Source organism: Lycorma delicatula, chromosome 12, assembly GCF_047948215.1.
Source record: "Lycorma delicatula isolate Av1 chromosome 12, ASM4794821v1, whole genome shotgun sequence".
NCBI classification, from domain to species: domain Eukaryota; kingdom Metazoa; phylum Arthropoda; class Insecta; order Hemiptera; family Fulgoridae; genus Lycorma; species Lycorma delicatula.
Genome location: NC_134466.1, coordinates 76,071,489 through 76,091,566, shown reverse-complemented (window position 1 = coordinate 76,091,566; position 20,078 = coordinate 76,071,489). Strand labels below are relative to the sequence as shown.

At 30.2% G+C, this 20,078-nt stretch overlaps 1 protein-coding gene across 2 annotated transcripts in view; it reads right to left on the bottom strand.

The window, feature by feature from the left end:
- Positions 1–20,078, bottom strand: part of LOC142333222 (uncharacterized) — a 44,209-nt gene that overhangs the window by 8,793 nt on the left and 15,338 nt on the right. For both annotated transcript variants that reach the window (XM_075380209.1, XM_075380208.1), the window contains exons 4-6: positions 15,346–15,720; positions 6,977–7,198; positions 1,536–1,669 (exon numbers count right to left, since the gene is read on the bottom strand). In XM_075380209.1, coding sequence (XP_075236324.1) covers positions 1,536–1,669; positions 6,977–7,198; positions 15,346–15,720 — 731 coding nt within the window. The remainder of the gene's footprint in view (positions 1–1,535; positions 1,670–6,976; positions 7,199–15,345; positions 15,721–20,078) is intronic.

Genomic DNA, 20,078 nt, shown 5'->3' with positions numbered 1-20,078 from the left:
CTGTGGTGCAAAATCGCATAAATAATCTTTTCGCGAAGACAGGCAAGTCAAAATTTCCCAAATTGCTAGTTTGTGTAATATTAGTGTTGGAATCACGCATTCAATCATTCATAATGTGCTGAATTATCGCAAAACATGTTTAAGATGGGTTTCAAGACATTTGAGTCAACCTATAAAGACACCCGGATTTGCATTTGTTCTGAGCTCAAAGAACAGTTTAAAATGGAAGATGATAACTTTCTAGATTGTACAATAACCTGTAATGAAACGTGGATACACCATTTTGAGCCCAAATCCAAAGTCTTGAAAGGAAACATTCGGATTTGCCCGCTAAAAAAATTCAAAACTCATGTGTCAGCCGGTAAAGTGATTTTGACAGTCTTCTGGGACTTGCAAGGCCCAATTTTTAGTGACTATTTAGAAGATCAATGTACCATGAATAGTTAGTACTATTTCTAACACGCTCCAACTGAAAGTGAGACCTGCGATGAGTGATAACTTCAGAGTGCTCTCTCAAAAGGTGTGATTCTCATACATGACAACGCATTCCCTCACACTGCTCAGAGAATAGGAGAAACGTTCAAGAAGTTGAAAGTCAATATTCCCTCCAGTCCATATTCCAGTCCTTGAATACCGACTGGAGGGAGCCTTGAGTCTTACTCTAGATGGTGTTTCTGTCTTGTACTGCAGTTCTCCAAGGATAGTCTTTTATTACCCTCATCTCTTTTCATTGTACTCGCTCCACTATAGATTCTGTTGTCTAATCTTACCAGATTCATGCTGAGGAAGTCAAGGCCTGTTTAAATAGCTTAAAAATACAATACACAAATAATAATAAACACTTTCCTATAAAATAAGTAATGGGAAAGAATTTTTTCTGTTGTTTTATTTGACTCAAGTTCATTAATCTCATTTTCATTAATTTTCCAACCTCTATTGGTATAATAGCGTTTCAGCCTTTCATTTAGAAGTTCATGGATTCAGATTCTGATCAAACTATATTTACTTCAAAATTTCAATTTATATTCTCACATACAAACTTTGAACTCCTATGGTGAATTAATCATAAAAATAATTACCTGTTCAATTTTATAAAGATCTTTTTAGGTAAAATGGAGTACAAAATCGAGATATTTTTATATCTCTAATGGTTAAAATTTCTCAATAAATGTTCATTACATTTGACTGTATAAGCATTAATAAAAAGAAATTCATAAATAACATAAAAATGAATTTCTTAGAACTAAGTGGCAAATAAATCATGTACACTGTGACATTATTTTTATAGCCATTTTATAGGCAATTCTGTTTCTATCTCGAAAACATAAATAAGTAAATGAACTTATTTAAACTCCTGCCAAAAGAAAAGAAAATTTAAATGAAAAAAAAAATACTTTAATGTCCAAGAATTAATGAAAACAAATTGTTATAATTAGAATTCAGTATTGTTATATGTACAAATAAGCCCTTATGAAAACAATAATGACTTTGTCTTTATTTAATATTAAAACAAAAATAAAATAGAAATAACTTACATGTGTCTTTTATATAATGTTTTCTCTCTATTAGTTTGTGTTGGAATAAAATCACTGCTATCACTATAATGACTACTATCTCTATCACTGCAACTTTCATCATCATCATTATTATCGCTGGAATAGCTTGCTACCTACAGTAACATACAAAATACACATATTGAAATCATCTTTTATTCAAAGAAATTCTAACATGATTTTGAAACAAATATCATACTAATTTAAAAAATTTATGAACAAAATTTGTTTTACTCTTTATTTCACATATTTTTATTCAAAAAGATATAGATTTTGACTACAGTAATAAATAAATTTTAAGAGGATTATTTTTTAAGTAAGGTCTGATTGGCTTTAACTATGTAAATTTTGTGCGGCTGTTGAAAAGCACATGTGCCCTGCTTGCCAGCATGCCTTGCACAAATGCAGGCACTATTTGCGGTCAGTTACTGGGTATGAATTATATTGTGAAGTTGAAATGTTTCAAATAACTGAGCGGTCCACTAATTGTGAATTCGGTCTGTAATTTGATTTTGGATTGCAAGGAACATGTCATCAGTGAACATTCATCACCAGATATGTGAATATGTGAGTGGCAGTAAAGCGCATTAATTTGTAAGACTGTTCAAGGATGGGGGGGGGGGGACAATGTCCATCATGAACTGCAATCGGACCATTCTTCTGTAATCACAAGACGATTTGATGTGTAAAGTTGATGCAAAAATTTGTGATGACCAGTGATTCATGATTTCCACTTTGCAACTGATTTTCCACAAGTTTCTAGATTAGTGCTACACAAAATCATTTCTAAAATCTTGCAGTTCAGAAAACTGTGGTTCCAATGGGATCCAAGGCTGCTTTCTGATGAACATCAAAAAAAGAAAAATGGCTAGTGTTTTAAATAGTTGACCTTATACAGTGATGAACTTTTGGATCGCATTGTCACAGGGGATGAAACACAGGTTTCTCACATCACTCCAGCCAAAGCAGCAGTCAATGGAATGGCGACACACAATATCTCCAAACAAAGAGAAAGCCAAACAGACAATGTCAACACACAAGATTATGGTAACTGTGTTTTGGGATAGACATGTTATTCTGTTAGTCGATTTTATGTCCAAAAGGACGATAAACTCACCTATGTATGGCAGGACCTTGATGAAGCTTTCGTGTGCCATGTAGAATAAGAAAAGAGACATCTGGAATTTTGACGCTGCTTGAGAATGCACGACCTCATTCGGCTGCTTAAACTCTAGAGTTAATCAGATCTTTTGGATGGGAGCAAACAGACCACCCGTTGTACAGCCAGGACCTTGCTATCTGAAGGAGTTTCTAGGTAGTCAGCGATTTGACACCGATGAAGAAGTGAAAACAATAGTTAAGATTGACTGTCTCAGAGGTGGCTGATTTCCATGACATGGACATAAACAATTTAATAGAACACTATGATAAATATAGGTAACTATGTAGAAAAGTACCATAAGTATACAGAGTGAAATAAAAAAAAAAGTTTTTGACAATATCTTTACTAGTTTTGTTTGTATTAAAAAAAAAATATATATATGTATATATATATTTATCTAATAGATAAATACATAAAAATCTAAAGATTTCTGTGATTGTGTTACTTTATCATATAAAAACTACTGAACAATTTATTTTTAATGAACATAGTTTTTATACCTGTAAAAAGCACACGACTAAATGACGGCTCAACCAACACAACTACTACAACTGTTACTTTATGTGCAAAGCGACTGTCTGCACCTGCCTCTTGTTACTTAACTAAAAACAAAAAGTACAGTCACATCCTAGTGGTGTTTGTTGAGTAACACTAAGAAATGTCTAAAATACTTTTTACTTGTAAGGAAGGTAACCAGCTGTAACTACTGTTTTTCTGAAGGGGCATACTATTCTAAAACCATCATATTTCAGAGCACTTACAAATTTCTAGTGCTATGATGACCAAAGTGTAGCTCTGAAGAAATTACTATATAATACTGATATTTTTACAAATTGAAGACGCTTTAATTGTTATTTACTAGTATTATTCTCACGTGCACGAGAATAACACAGTGGAGGTCTAGGAGATTTTATTTTAATTTTATTAAAAATCAATTTTTTAAACTCTTCATGTTCAATCAATGTTTTATATATAAATCTTTGAAATTTAGTTATAAAGAAAATTATAATTTCAAAATATATAATTTAAATGTTAAATAATTCTACTAGCATTACTATATTAATTTTAAAAAAAATAATGAATACCATCTTATCAAACCAGACCAGAGAAATATTTTTTGTGATTCAACACAATACTTTGACTACAAGAAAGGACCTAATTTTGTTTTAACTTCCAATTTTTAATAACTTTCAGAACCACTTAAAAAAAGATCTCCCCACCCATTTATTTAAATCAGAATCAAACAATTTCTTTTTTAGACAGACAATGAAGTCCTTAATTAGTTTTAAATAATACTAATTAAAAAAAAAGAAAGAATTTTTTGCATCCCATTCAACATGTAAATATGTGCTAAAATAATTTTCATTAACATCTTCTGAAGTGTGATTTATTTTATCTTCATATATTTATCTATTTTTTATTTTACAATAATTTTACATTTTTCATGATTCTCAGATCAAAATTTTACAATCGTTTCATTCGATCAATCCAAACAAATACTGAGGCAGTTCTGTTTTTTAATTTTTTTTCACTTGTAATCTATATAATTTATTATTACATACCGGTCAGAATAAAAAATTATTTATAAAATATACTTCTGTCTAGTTATAAAATTAAAAAGATTGCATAGGTAAAGATAAAGATATAAGAATAGAGTCACAATAAAAACTGGTGTAAATAAACAACACAGTGTCAGCCATTGACAACAAAATATTTACTTTTTACAAAAAAAAAAAGTATAAAATAATTCATTAATTCTATATAACAGGAAAATTATAAGTTTCCTTTTTGTATTTTAATTATTACTTAATAGCTTGAGTAGACTTTAAAAAATAGAATAAAATAAAAAAAAAGAGCTGACAACAGAGTTGTAGGACTTTCCAACTATGTGGCTTTTTTCTGATACACGGCTTGCACACACAAATTAATTAAAAATATTTATAATTTTATCTAAATATAACATTTTTTGTTAATTTAATTTAATGATTCCAATGAAAGCGAGCGTGCATACTGTGTTTCATTCATGCGAATGTGGTGATACTAATGACCACTTAAAATACTTTTTTACACTTTAAATATTATTCATTTATTTAATTCTACCACTCACCTGTCACAATACAACACAGCAGATGACTACAGCAGCAGTACGTTAGTGCTATACTAGCACTCCTTGTGGTGAGAAGGGGTACTAATGACACACTGAACCATGAGTTTATTTAGAGCATTTTATGGGGTGGGGGTGTGATTTTCCCAAAAAAATTTTGAAATATTATTATATTTTAATTGTTAACAAATGTGCCTAAGAAAAACAGCACCTTAATTATGTGAAATCTCATGATGAGGGTGACCTTGCTGTACAGTCTCACTCCTTGACCTTTTAAGTTGAAAATTTAACGGCATCAATGCCACATTTATAGAAATAATCTGACCAGGTTTGGTCAAAATAGGTTTAGTAGTTCTGGAGATATAAGGTGATTCAGAATGCAACTCCTAACACAAAAACAAATATATGAACATCTGGAAAATTTCCATCTGGTTTTTGGGTTTTTTGGGTTCCTTGGTTATCAAAACGTAAAGATCTGGTGAAAACTGCATATGCCCAAATTGGACCAATAACAATACTTCACCTTCTAAAACTATAATTCTGCTATAGTGCTAGACAGTAAAAGAAAAAAAACATTAGATATTCTATTTTTATCACAATAAATCTAATAAAAAGCCAGACTAAAAAAAGCAAGAATCCTGCCTGTAAGGAAGGCTACAATGGAAGATGTAAGCGATAAAAAATCTGAAATGACTGTCATTTTGAAAACATAAAACACATAATATACTTATGTGTTTATTTTCATAGAAAATATCTGATTAAATTGTTTACAAAGTTTTATTAATTCTTCTTTTGTATAAATTTATATTTAAAATAGATTCACTGACTCTACAGCTCTATAGATGTAAAATAAATACATATGTTACATCTATTGTTTCTTACTTACCCAGTGAATACAGCTAGAATATTAAGGAGGAAGTATGATAATCATGTCAAAAATCAGGTACACGGTTTTTTGCAAATCTTTATGGTTTTAGAGTCCAACTAGTTCATTTAGACAAAAAACATACTTATGTATGTGTGTCACACTGGTTTTGGCTTTATATCTAAGGATTCACCAAATCGATTTTCTTCAAATTGGCTCATTTTTAATATTTTTACTTTCTACTAAATTTAGCTACTTACTTTAACAATTCCTTTTATGATTTTTTTTTTAAGGATCACTTCTTTATAAAAACATTTCTACTAAACTGTCCTCACAAGTATGAGCCCCAAAATGAAAAAAAATAATTGAAATTTGGAAATTCTGATGCTTAAATCTTATTTTGGTAATCATCAAGATCAATAAAAAAGCTCTATTGATACGAGGGGGCCCCAAAATTTTAAAAAGTTTGGAAAAATTTTTACTATATTAAACATTTACTATAAAAATAGAAATAAGACTTTTAATGATTGAATAACATTTTTTTCTAGCCAGAAATTTATATTTCAATAACAGATTGAAATATATTAATAATAATAATAATCTACAACGTACAAAAACAAATGATCTGAATTTAAAAGCTATTTAATATCTCTTAATTTTGACTTACAATATCTGAATCGCAAATAAAGTGAGAGAGTAACGCTTACGGTTTTCCAAGTGTTCAATGTGAGCACCTTTTGCCATACAACACACATCCAACTGAGAATTTGTCCCGTAATTTAACTGACATGACTAGAGTAATGGAAGTAACAGCTGCTTCAATCCTATGCCTAAAATCAGATAGACCAGTAGGTAGCAGAGGCACATACCCAAGATTCTTAAAAAGCAAACCTCAAAGAAAAAATCACATGGGGTAAGACAGGTAGACATTGGAGACCACTGCAAACAGGTACTGTCATCAGATCCAAGTCAAAAAAAATCTAGCAATCTGGGAAAATGTCATTTAACCGATCCCGTATAAAGTTATGCCAGTGAGAAGGCACACCATCTTGTTACCAAATAAAAATTCTTCAGTCCATCTTGCAATTGAGGAAAGAGACAGCCAAAGCAATCAACTCTTGTCATCAACAGCATATACTACTGAATATAATGATCGCATAAATTAATCAGCATAAAGGTATGTATTATAATATTAGTATATATATTCACTATGTATCGATTAACAATAAATTATCAACAGAAACATGATCTCAGATATGGTAAATGTATTATATTAAAAAAAAGTTTCTTACAAGATTTGTTTTAAGATTATTTTCATCACCAGTTTTAGAAGACAGATTCTGATAGTCCATTTTTTTGTGCCATTTACTGTAAGAGTAATTCTTTTTTAAATAATTGATAACCATATTTTCATATTCATCAGAATCTTCAATATCTGATTTTATGTACACCAATTCATCTGATGATGATGATGACGATGATGATGAGGATGATGGTGATGATGAAAGTAATGACTGAAAATTTAAAATTATAAATAAATTTCTTTACTAAAATCAAAAGAAAAAATAATCTTAATTCATATTTTTGACCTCTTTGGTGGAGTAGTAACACAGAGATCTTTCATCCGAAAGGTCTTATAGAGATCTCTTAAAGGTCTCATAGAGATCATTCATCTGAAAGGTTCTGGAATCAAATCTGTCAGGCTTGGCATTTTTATATAATGATACATTCATCTACTGTACAGTAACTATAATTGGGCATAAGCCTATTGTTTTAAAAATAAATAATAAAAATCCCACACATAATTTGTGTGAGTTCAACAAGTCGTATATCTTAGGACATACGTAATTTTATTTGATCTTGAGCTCACAGGTAAGTTAAAGATCTATACTTCTTTTCTTCTTATATTTAAACTTACACTGCGTAATGTAATTACTTAAATCAAAAGAGTCAAAAATATTTTGGTATAAGAGTGATCATGGTGTACAGGTGTCCCATGAAGAATTGGAGAAACTTTCAGGGTGTGTTTTATTGGGGAAAGTAATGAAAAAAGTTTATATAAACACAGATCTGGAAGTCCTTTGTTTTTGGGTTGCAGGTAATGAAATATTTCGCCCGGATTTCGGTTCTTTTAAGAAAAAGAAGCCCTACTATAACTTTTGGGACCCAAATTAAGTTATATAGTTGAAGGTTTCTTATGTAATTTGAGCTGGGAAATATGATAAAACAGGTCCCAAAACTGTAAGACCAGTAGTTTTTAATATATTTGATGTAGAACACAAAAGTTTATGTCAAAAAACATGTTTTTTTAGGTTTGTAGTACAATAGCTTTATTAAATAACTAATAAATGCGGAAGATTTATTAACAAAACCTGTAGAGAATTAATTTTGAGAAAAATAATGTAAATACATCCAATAAAATGTAAACAAAAATTTTAAAACAGGTTTTTTATCAAAGCAAAACAGACTAAAGTAGACAGAAAATCATATTATTCTTTCTATACCTAATAAATATTATTCTTAAAAACAAAAAATACATGAAATAATGAACAGTAACAGAATAACAAACATCAGTTACAGTAACTGTTTGAAATTCCTCCTTCACAATGTACACAGCACTCTGCCTGACATAAAATATTTCTGGTCTCTTTCCACATGATCTCAAGATAGTTTTGTGTTGATTCAATAGCATTTCGTATTTTAATGAATAACATTTTTATTTTTTTTATTTTAGTATTAACATTTTGTTGGTATACTATTGTTTTCATATGGCCCCAAATGAAGTAATACAATGGTGTTAAGTCAGGTGATTGCGGTAACCAATTGATTGGTCTACCATGTCCGATCGGCTTTAAGGTATTAATATTCAAGTTACTTCTAGTTACTAAAGAAAAATATGATGTTTCACACCATTGTGCTAGGTAATCATTTGCAATCTAGTTTGTAAAGGTACATCCTCCAAAAGAGCCAGAAAATTATTTTTCAAGAAATTAATGTATGCATCTCCTGTAAGATTTACATTAAAAACAAACAGTCTCAGAAATTTGTTATAAATAATGCTACACCAAACAATAATGTGAAATCTATGATGAAAACTAGTTTCCACAGTATTAAGTAGATTGTCTTGGCAACATAAATGACTATTTTTAGAATTGAAAACTCAGTTTCTTGTAAAAATGACTTGATCAGTAAATAAAATTGAATTTACCTTATTAACGCTATCTAGAAGCCGATGACAGAAGATTAACCTCTGGAGTAATCTGTCACAAATTTTGAACCTTCTGCAGGCAGAAACAATAAAGATTTTCTTTCCATAGAATTTGACATGCTTGATTTTTGAAAAACCAGTGCAACATGAAATTTACTTTGTACTAGTGCCTGGGCAACGCTAAATCACATGATGTTCATCATTAACACGATGATTTACTTGTGTTTTAACAGAAAACTGACTTACTTCATATATGCTGATACACCAAAGAAAAGAATTTTTGTATTTTGAATCCACCTTACAGGAAATCTCTCCTGATATTCATGTTGGGCAACTTCAGAATTTCAGTTACAAATTTCTTAACAATAATTATATCAGCATATTCCTCATTAGAAAATTGAAATGACATTTTTACACTATGATATGATAACACTACACTTCCTTTATCTGTATGATAATTTATACGACAACAGATTCAAACGAAGTACACAGTTTTCATTGTTGATCAGCTGTTAGTATTGAAAACTACATAATAAATTTTTTTAAATAGAGTATTTCAAAATGTAACATACATTTCAATTTAGTTTTTACATAATTATTTCATTTTACCTGAATATATTAGTGAATATACACAGTGAAAATATTCTTTTATAAATTTTATATTACTTTTAAAATTATTTTTAGTAATTAGCATTCTTGTTTTAAAAAAAAATGCTTATTAGGTACAGAAAGAATAATAAGATTTTCTGTCTATTCTTTGTTTGTTTTACTTCAGTAAGAAATAGATTTAAAAAGTTTTTTAATTACATTTTACTAGCTACATTTACATTAATTTCCTAAAAATTAAATTCCCTACAAGTTTTGTTACAAAATCTTCTGCATTTATTAGTCATTTAACAAAGCTGTTGTACTACGAACCGAAAAAATTTGTGTTTCTACAACAAAAATTTTTTGTTCTACATTGAATATCTTAAAAACTACTGAAGTTATAGTTCTGGGACCTGCTTCTTTATCCTCTTTCCCCGCTCAAATTACAAGGAAAGCAACAGCTTTACTACTTGATTTGGATCCCAAATATTATAGTAGGGCTGATTTTTATTAGAAGAGCTGAAATCCAGGCGAAATACTTTGCTAGCTGAAAACTAACTCGAAAACAAAGCATTTCTAGACCTATGTTTGTATGAACATTTTTCATTATTTTCACCAGTAGAACGTCCTGAAACTTTCTCCATTTCTTTGTGAGACACCTGTATAATAATCTTTATAAATATTAAAAATCTCAAAAGTACAACAATTTTTTTTCCCCAAAAGAAAAGTAAACATTTCCATTTTTTTTACTTAACTCACTGCATCAAGTTATGAAATGAAATAGAATAAATAAAAAATAAAAAATAATAATAATAAATTATCAATTTCTTGGTTGAAGTTCATACCTCATTGAATTACAAAGGTATTCTAAATAAAAAAATGTGAACTGTAGGAAAATAATTTTTTTAAGACTGTTGATTTTGTTGATTCTTTTCTTAGCTTCTTTGTAATATTAGTAAATGATGAAAAACAAGTACAATAAACACTTTTTCACCAGGGAAGAGATGCAAAAATTGAAAATTATCCTAACTTGGTAACTTTTTTATGGGATAGAGTAAAATGAAAGACCAACTTTCCAGTAATGTTTTAAATTTAACGAATTTTATAAAAAAATTTTTGTTAAATGAATGATTTCTTAGATAATTGCAAAAAATACGTATTTTCTCTTCTTCCTACAATCTATAGTCTCCCACTGATTAGGAGATTGTAAAAATGCACTTTTCAACATACCCCTTCTCAGATCTCTTTGTGTAGTACTTGTAAAGCAAATAGATTTTTTTTTTGTACAAAAAAAAGAAAGATTGAAGAGTAATTTTAAAAAACAAGCCCAGAACTCCCCAGAATCTTAATAAATGAGTAAGACTAAAGACATGCTGAAAAAAGAAATCAATGGGCTTAATTACCTCCTTATTTAATGTCTATTTTTAATTTTTAACTTATTTATTTTAGAAACTACAGGCAAACTACCCAGTTACGGCTAATTATGATGAATGAGTTTCTTATTGTATTAAAACAATGAAAAGCCTGATCAGGATTCAACCTAGAACCTTCCAGTTTAAAGGCAGATGCTACCACGCCGCTACAAAGGTCAGCATTTTTTAAAAATAATAAACAGCATTTCTCACTACTGTGGGAATGATATTTAGTCCAACAGTTATAAACCTTTACGTTCACAACAGGGAATAAGCTTACACAGTCAGCAAGATAACTTTTAGAGAGGCTGGCTTTGCCAAAACACCCACAATCACTAACCATGCAATCCCTTGTTTAGTTCCAGACACATAGGGGAGCTATTCCATTAAGCTCTCATAAAGAAGATTGGCTGTCATGCCAGCTAATATAAGATGTTAGCTAGGTATCACAGATGAAACCAGGTAACCCGACTTCCCAAGATACTTGACCAACGAAGGAGATAAAGGATAAGAAAATAGGTGGGAAGGGAGAAAGGGAACAATCAATCAGTCCACACACAGATTACTTTGATCAGGCCTCAGATCGTCTTACCCATTAATGTAACAGATTATTAAATTACACATACTTATCTAATATATATTAAATAAATGAGTGGATTAATGTGTAATTTATGTGTTTTTGTCTGTTATACTGACAAATACCAAAAAATAATTAACTTTATTAATGTAGCTTTTAATTATTTACACTAATGATGAAGTAATAGTTTGTAAGAGTTAAAATTGATAAACTTTAATAGCTCTTCAGACTGTATTTCAGTTTTTACATAATGGTCATTCCATGTTGACCAGGGATCTCCAGTCGATCATCTCCAAACTTCATCAAATTTTGTGTGGACGTTCGCTGCGGTCTTAAATGTCATTTTAGCAAATTGTAGCTCTATAATGGGTCAAAAACCAAAATGCATGGATTATGTTGTTTAAAAGCTGCCCTTTCCACCTACTCTAAAACTAACAAAATCTGAGAAGGTAATACCTGAGATAAAAGCCTTCAAAGATGGGCAAAAACCACGATAAAAAGTTTTTGACCAAATTTGGTGATGAATTTCTCCTGACATAAGATACCAATTGCTTTGAAACTGCAGAGTACTACACATAATTATTCCCTTTTTCAAATTACAAGATCTCATTCTGATTAAAGAATTAGATAAGGAAATATATAAGTTCAAAGTTTGACTTCCAAAATGTTGCAACAAATTTTTGGCCGAATTTCAGCTGCTATATCTCAAAATCAGGTTGATAATATATCTCAACAGTAATAAAATTTGAATCTGTATCTTTATTATTGCTGTCAAAATTTGTTAGTAAAATATAACAATTTTTACATGTATCCACAAACTACAAAAGTACCACTTTTTAAAGAGGCCACAAAAAATCAGCCACAGCAGATAGAGCTGCAATTTGGTAAAATGGCAGGTCAGACCATGGGAAACCTGCACCAAAAGTTTGATATTTGGAGATGTTCAACTGGGGATGATTTTCAAAACTGGACCACTTGACATGGAATGACCCATAAATAATATTAAATGTAAAAATACAGTTGGATAACATGTAGAAAAAATCATAATTATTTAAATCAGGGTGTCCACACAACTTTTAATACAATTTCTCAAAATAAGATAAGAAATATTGTAATCATTATACACAACAACGATTTTCTATAAAAATTCTAACAGAAAAATTAAAGCAAAGAAAACCCACCCTTCATCATTACCATAGTTCATGTGTTCTTTTTCCAGTTTATTTTTTATTTTATTATTTACACTTGGTCATAAAAGTAAATTGTTAATCATAACTGCCAATCACTTCCATACTGAATTTTTACAGACAATAACCTTTCTGAAGTTAATCAGATGAACATGAGAGGACTTTTACAAGAAATCTTTATTTCTTACTTTACTTACCAAGTTAACTTAACAAACTGACATTTAATAACTGGAAAAATGAGATGTATTGCACATATAATTTGTTTTTGAATGTGCCCCTGTTTTTAGATAACTTAAAATTTTTCATTAATAATACTAACTTATAAAACTGCAATAAAATATGTGCACACACACACACACACACACACACACACACACACACACACACACACACACACACACACACACACACACACACACACACACACACACATACACACACACACACACACACACACACACACACACACACACACACACACACACACACACACACACACACACACACACACACACACACACACACACACACACACACACACACACACACACACACACACACACACACACACACACACACACACACACACACACACACACACACACACACACACACACACACACACACACACACACAGGTCAATACATTTGAAGTGACCCAAGGATCACTTTAAATGAAATGAATGAGGATCACTTCAAGGTGAGTTAAAATGGTATCACTTTTAACAGGTTTTTCATGACAATTTTGAGAGGTTATAACTTTTTTATTAGTATAATACAGAAGAAACTTTTTTATTTGCCATAAACAAGTTGAGCAAATTTGAGATTTTTATCACCAGACCCATCAGTAATTTGAAGCCAAAATTTTAATTTTTTTTAAAATTAGTTTTCAAACATTCATAAAAATTTAAGGGTAAGTGTATCACCATTAATATTATTTATGGTAAAACTGCTAACATATACCAACATATGAATAAATAATTCAAATTGTGTATGCCATCCTTGCTTCTTGAAAAAAATTACCAAAAGTGAAATTTCACCATTTTTCATGTTCAACTTTATTGGTAATTTCCTCATAGAAAGTAGAGAGATAGTTAAATAAATCACTGGACCAATCTTTTACCTTCAGAAAATTTAAATAAATTGCTCTGTGTTTCATCCTTCCAGGACCAATAGTTTTTTAGTTATTTTTTTTTCTATAAAGCCTTACAATCACAAAAATAGGCGTGCACACCATAACAAAATGGTCACCACAGGTAAACTGCTTAAATAAAGAATTTAAAAAAAATAGTTTTAAGGTCAGGATAAAAGTGGGTAATTTTCAATTTTTGTTGAACTGGTCAAGCAACCAGATTATGTTTTTTTGGGACACATTTTTTATATATATATGTGTGTGTGTGTGTAATAAAAATTATTACAAAAATAATTGTTACAGAGATGATCAAACATTACATGTACTTCTTTATATGTTGGGAAGGAGCACATGTGCTGATATTCAGTCAATATAACAGGTAGCATTTAAGGCGTAGGTAGTTGCCAAATTGTAATAAAACATTAAATCCAGTGCATTACGAAACAATCCCCCTGTCTTCTGAAATGAGTATAAAAAAGATCTTGACACTTAAAATATTTTATTAACTCTTCTAATTTTTATTTTTTTCCTTTAATTTTGATGCCATCATCTATATTGATGTATAATATCCAATAAATATTCTGAAATATTGATTTCTTGATTATATCATGATGTATAATAAAGCTTTCAAAGAGCTTTAATTCATTATAGGAATTGTTTATTTCTATCTATGCTATTTTATCCTGGAATTTAGAAATTTTAACTTCAGGTTTTGATAGAGCATCAAAAAATGTAAAAGAAAGGGCCTTTTTTTTATTTATTTTTTATTACATCAAGAAGTTGGCCAAAATGGTGATCAACTGTAAAGTCTAATCAATTTTTTTTTCTAATTAAAAATTTTGACAGTGCATTCTTAACGATTATCAAAAAGGTGATTAGAAATGTGAATAAACAACCTTCTATCTCATCGAGAAGTTGTTAAAAATAGAAGCCAAATTATACACGTATTTATAACAATAATCTACAAAATTAATTAAAGTTTTTCTAGCAATACAAGCTTGCACATTATCAGTTTTCTATTATGTCTTTTAGTTCTTGATCATATTTATTTCTTTCTCTCTTTTAGTTTTTTACAAGATTAATTTCTCCATGAAGTTCTCATAAAGGTAATTTCTAGTAATAAAAATTTCTTCTACTTCTATCTTACTCATTATGCTATCGTACACAGCTTATTAAGGCGCTAAAGATTATTATAAATCCATCAACATGTTTGTTTATAGAAAAACTACTATTCAACTGAAATGTCACAAAATTTCATGCTTCTTTTCAATTACACATGTAACAGAAAAAAATAAATAAATTCACTGAATTTCAACTTCCACTATTAACTGAACATAGTATGTTCAGTTAATTTTTTACCTCTCAGCAACAATGTGACATATATTTTTTACTTTTCCTGAGTTACTATTATCAAGGATAAATTCCACAACTTTTCAGGTATTTTATGTTATCCTGTAACATTCTCTGACCATCAATTCTCTTAATTTCTTTAAATGTGGACACCCTGTAAAATAATTATAAATATTTTATAATAATATATAAAAAATAAATACCTTACCGGCTTCTTTACTGAATCTACGCATACAGACTCTCCAAGATAATTATTATTACAAATCACACGTGTAATTTCAAAATCATCATCAGTAGTACAACTTCGATCAGAGATTTTAATTACTTCTTTATCATTATCATTACAACTAAAATTTTGTTCTGGTGATATGATAAAATTTGATAAATTTGAACTAATATCTTTTGATACATCACTATTGTACTTTGTAAGTGAAAGAGATGAAGTCACACATGAACTTGTTGAATTAAAACTGATATTGCTTAGGTTTTTATTTTGATTGCTGTTAAGAGTAGATGACAAATACCTTATAACACTTTGTTCGTAATTATCTGAATCACAATCTTCTTCTGATATTATTAATTCCTATAAACACAAATGTGTAATATTAATTTTAAATCGACAAAAATTATAGAATAAAATTATTAAAGTTATAAGGTCATAAGCTACCTTAAACAAAAACATTCAAAAAATAAAATAAAATAAAATAAAACTGGGGTATTGAGCTGGAATGATTGTTAGTCTCTGGTATAGCAGGAAGAGAACAGCGCCCATTCATAAACAAGCAAGAATAACTCTTACTATTCAGATAATGAACATACATGATCGTTTTTTTTTAATTCACTTTTGCACTTTCTTGATGACACTTGTAGCATTCAGATTAGTATACAGCTTGCAACTGCATTTTCTTTCTATTACAGTACCGATTGTAATTATAATTTTGCCTAATTGTAATATAATTCTGATTGTCTTAATTATAATGACTGGTATATTCTTTTTATTTCTTATATTCTTTGTCCTTGGGGGAAAAATTTGTCATATAGTTATTATAGGCATTTTTATTTAAATTTATCATTTAATTACTGTAATTTACAAAATTACATTGAAACAAAAAAAAAGCAGACATTGCATAGTGAAGCCAGGGATATACAAAATTAATTGATAAATGTGATGAAGAGGATCATCTACGAAAAACTGAGCAAATATTGAAAAAAAGAAACTTGCATAGATCGACTTATACCGGAATATCTGTGCAAACAATAACCACAATAAATAAAGAAGGAACTGAGGCCAGGTTATCTAAATTGTCAATGCCAGGGAAAATTTGCCCAAGAAATGAAAATCTGAAATTTTCCTGTGATAATTTTGTTGGTCAGTAATCAGTAATCCAAAATACAGTCTCTGAATTTTATACGATTAGAAAAATAATTCCCACTTTATGAAACTGTTACCGGCCATAGGGGAAAAAGTTAATTTTCACTATGGAGTCCATCCATTAACCATTAACAAGACTGCTGCAGCAAATGGGTTTTCGGTAGAGAAAGTGCACTAAATGAAGAAAAGTAATTATTGAGTGACAAGACATTGTGAACTGGCGGGGTAGATTTTTACATTCTATTAAGAAATAGAGTGGGAGGTAAATCTATCATTTACCTAGACTAGTCGTGGGTTATAATAATTTGACCTTCAATAAATGCTGGCAAAGTGAGGACATAGAAGATGTAGTGACCGATCCTAGTTCATCGAACAGGCTTATTATTTTTCATGCCGCCACAAAAATGGATTTATTGAAAGTGCAGAACTTATTTTTAAAGAGGGTCAATCAACTGGCAATTATCACAGCCATATAAATTCAGTGAATTTTGAAAAATGGCTTAGTGAAAATATAATGTCAAACACTCCGGAGAAAAGCATTATCATTTTAGACAACACACCATCCAAATAAATAAGAAGCTATCAAAGAATAGCTGAAATGAAAAACTAGCTTTCAAAGAATGACCTCCTGTTCTGAGAAGGTATGTGAAAATTTTAGCTACACTCAATAATTGAACAATGCCAGAATGAAAAGACGTACAGGATCAATGAAGTATTAAAACTGAATGACCATTCTGTATTGGGACCTCCACTGTACATGTGCAAGTTAAACGCCACCAAACTCATTTGGATAAAACTAAAATGATTACCGAAAGAGAAAAGTGTGTCCAGAGATTTATCTCTGACAGACTTGGAAGATGTAACATGAGAAGCCATTAATTCTGTGAACAAAGAAGACTGAAATAAAAATTTTAGACATGTGGAACACATTGAAGAAGATTACTGAATGAAGATGATCTAATGGAAGACATTGCAAATTTTGTCAAATCAGTGAATGATTCCAGCAAAAAAAACACTACTGACTGTGATGATGTCTATAGTGATGTCAATGATGTAACTAGTGAAAGCAACCCACTTGCAGAAATTCTTTTCGAACAAGAGCCTAAACAAAGAATACTGGCGACACCTTTCTCATTCCTTTCCCTCATAATCATATCTTTTTCTTGATTAAAAAAATTAAATTGTGTAATACATAAAAATATAGACTAATAAAAAATTTAATTTATTAGAAATACTAAAAAAGAAAAAAATATATAAATATAAAAACGTAAATAATACATTAACAATATTTATTTATTTTGTGTGTGTGTGTGTGTGTGTGTGCTATACCTGCACATAGAATGGTAGAATGAGGAAGTCTGATAGAGAAAAAGAGAGAGAGAGAGAGAATGATAGAGACCTGAATGGTAGGGATAGTGTGTATGAAAGAAAAGCTGATGATTTTATAAATGTACGATAGGTAATGGTTTTGTCACATAACCTTCATGCACACAGGAATTAGCTGCATTCCATAGCCTGGTAATCATTCCAGCTCGCAACAATAAATGGTTAAGAGAGAAAAAAATTATATAATTGTGTAATACTGCATAATGTTCATTTAAACATAAATATAAAATAAATTAATATTCTACTAACTACTTGATTATACCAGGAGGAAGGTGATATGTTTTTTGTGCCTGTAAGTTCAGAATGGCTGCACTAATTTCATGAAATAGGTATCAAACAAATCATTACAAACACACAATTACAATATGAGGGGTGTTTGATAAGTATGTCAAGAGATGACATTTGTAGTACAATATTACATCATTATTAGCTTACCGAATCTTTGCAGGAGCGTGTGTGTGCATGTGCACACACGCTCCTGTAAACACACATACAATTTCAATCATTCTGTTTTCGGTAATCATTTAAATCAAACAAGCATTGTGATTTGTGAAATATTAATGAAAGAATTTTGTATGGTGATCAAACATTATTTTTTGAAAGGTAAAAAAATAGAAAACTTAAACCAAGCTGGATAAATATTATGATGAGTCATAATACACAGAGCTAAATATTATAATGAGTCATAATACATTTCTGCAATTGACTGTGGTCGACTGCTTAAGACTAAGTTGCTGCACTAACATCATCTTATACGGATGGAATTTCAGGTCAGCATGAAGAATTCATCATACACTTCAATCAGAAATGGATGTCTCGCTGCTGAACGTCGTGGAGATCGCGTAACAGCTAACCTTACAGCGTTAATGTTTTCAGGCGCTCAGTCCGTTTTTGTCCTGTGTTTTGACGATGTGTACCTAAAATTCTTCACCCATAATAATATCGTATTCCTACTAGGAACAGACGCATGTCGATTTAAATTGAAATGGCTGCGAAATAAATGCTGTGTTACAATAACGGAATCATTATTTTTAAAATAGGTTTCAATCACAAACGCTCGTTGTTCACCTGACCACGACATACTGGCTACTGAAATAGCATGAATAGACCTGTCAATGTACAACACTCCCGTCTTCTCATTGACAGAGATGCCAACATAACAATTACTAAAAAATCGTCAGATTTAGATGCCAGACCCTGTATTATTAAGAGTCAGCACTATCGATTCAAACAGTTTATAAGTAGTGGTTTGGTTGTTTTCATTGTGATCATTTGAGCACAAATGTAAATGAACATTTCAAATGGCCAGTTGATATTACTACTGGAAAGAATATTGAAAAAATTCATAATATGGTGTTGAAGATTCAAAGTATGTAAAATTTCTAAGACATATCAAATGATTGGGTCATAATATTTTACATGAATATTTACAACGTGAAAACTGTTTGCAAGGTGGGCAACATGTTCGCTTATGATCAACCAAAACTGTAAACAAGTAAACATTTCTAAGGACAGTTTGGGAGCTATTTCAATGTACTCAAGAGATCTGTTTGCATGATTTCATAACAGTTTATATAATTACTGAACTGAAACCTTGACTGAGTATTACAGTCCAACAACGTGCTCCCAGTTAGACGAAAGCCTTTCTATCAGTAGGAAAAATTATTCCCATTATTTTTTGGAGTGCTTGTGACATAATCTTCATCATCTTTCTTGACAAAGATAAAATCATAACCAGATAATATTACTCATGTTTTGTGGATCATCAAAATGAGGAAATAAAAAGCAAAAAACCTAATTTGTGGACGTTGTGAAAATGATGGTTCTTTTCATAAAGACAATGCATCGACTCACCTTTCTGCAAGTAAAACGGGAGAATTGTTTGAATTGCATTATCAAATTCTTCTCCATCTCCCTACTCACCAGATTTAGTGTATCTGGACTATTATTTGTCTCCAAATTTTATAAGTGGCTTGCTACTTCTTCAGAAAGAGATAAAAAAAACCGATGTGAGGTGATGAATTCATCTGCCAATTTTGAAGAATTATATAAATCATATTATAAAGATGGGATCAAAAAACTTGAAAATCATTGGACTAAGTGTATAGACTTGAAAGGAAATTGTTAAGAAATGAAAGATTTTGCCTTAAAAATTTGAATGTTCTTTATATATGAACACCTCT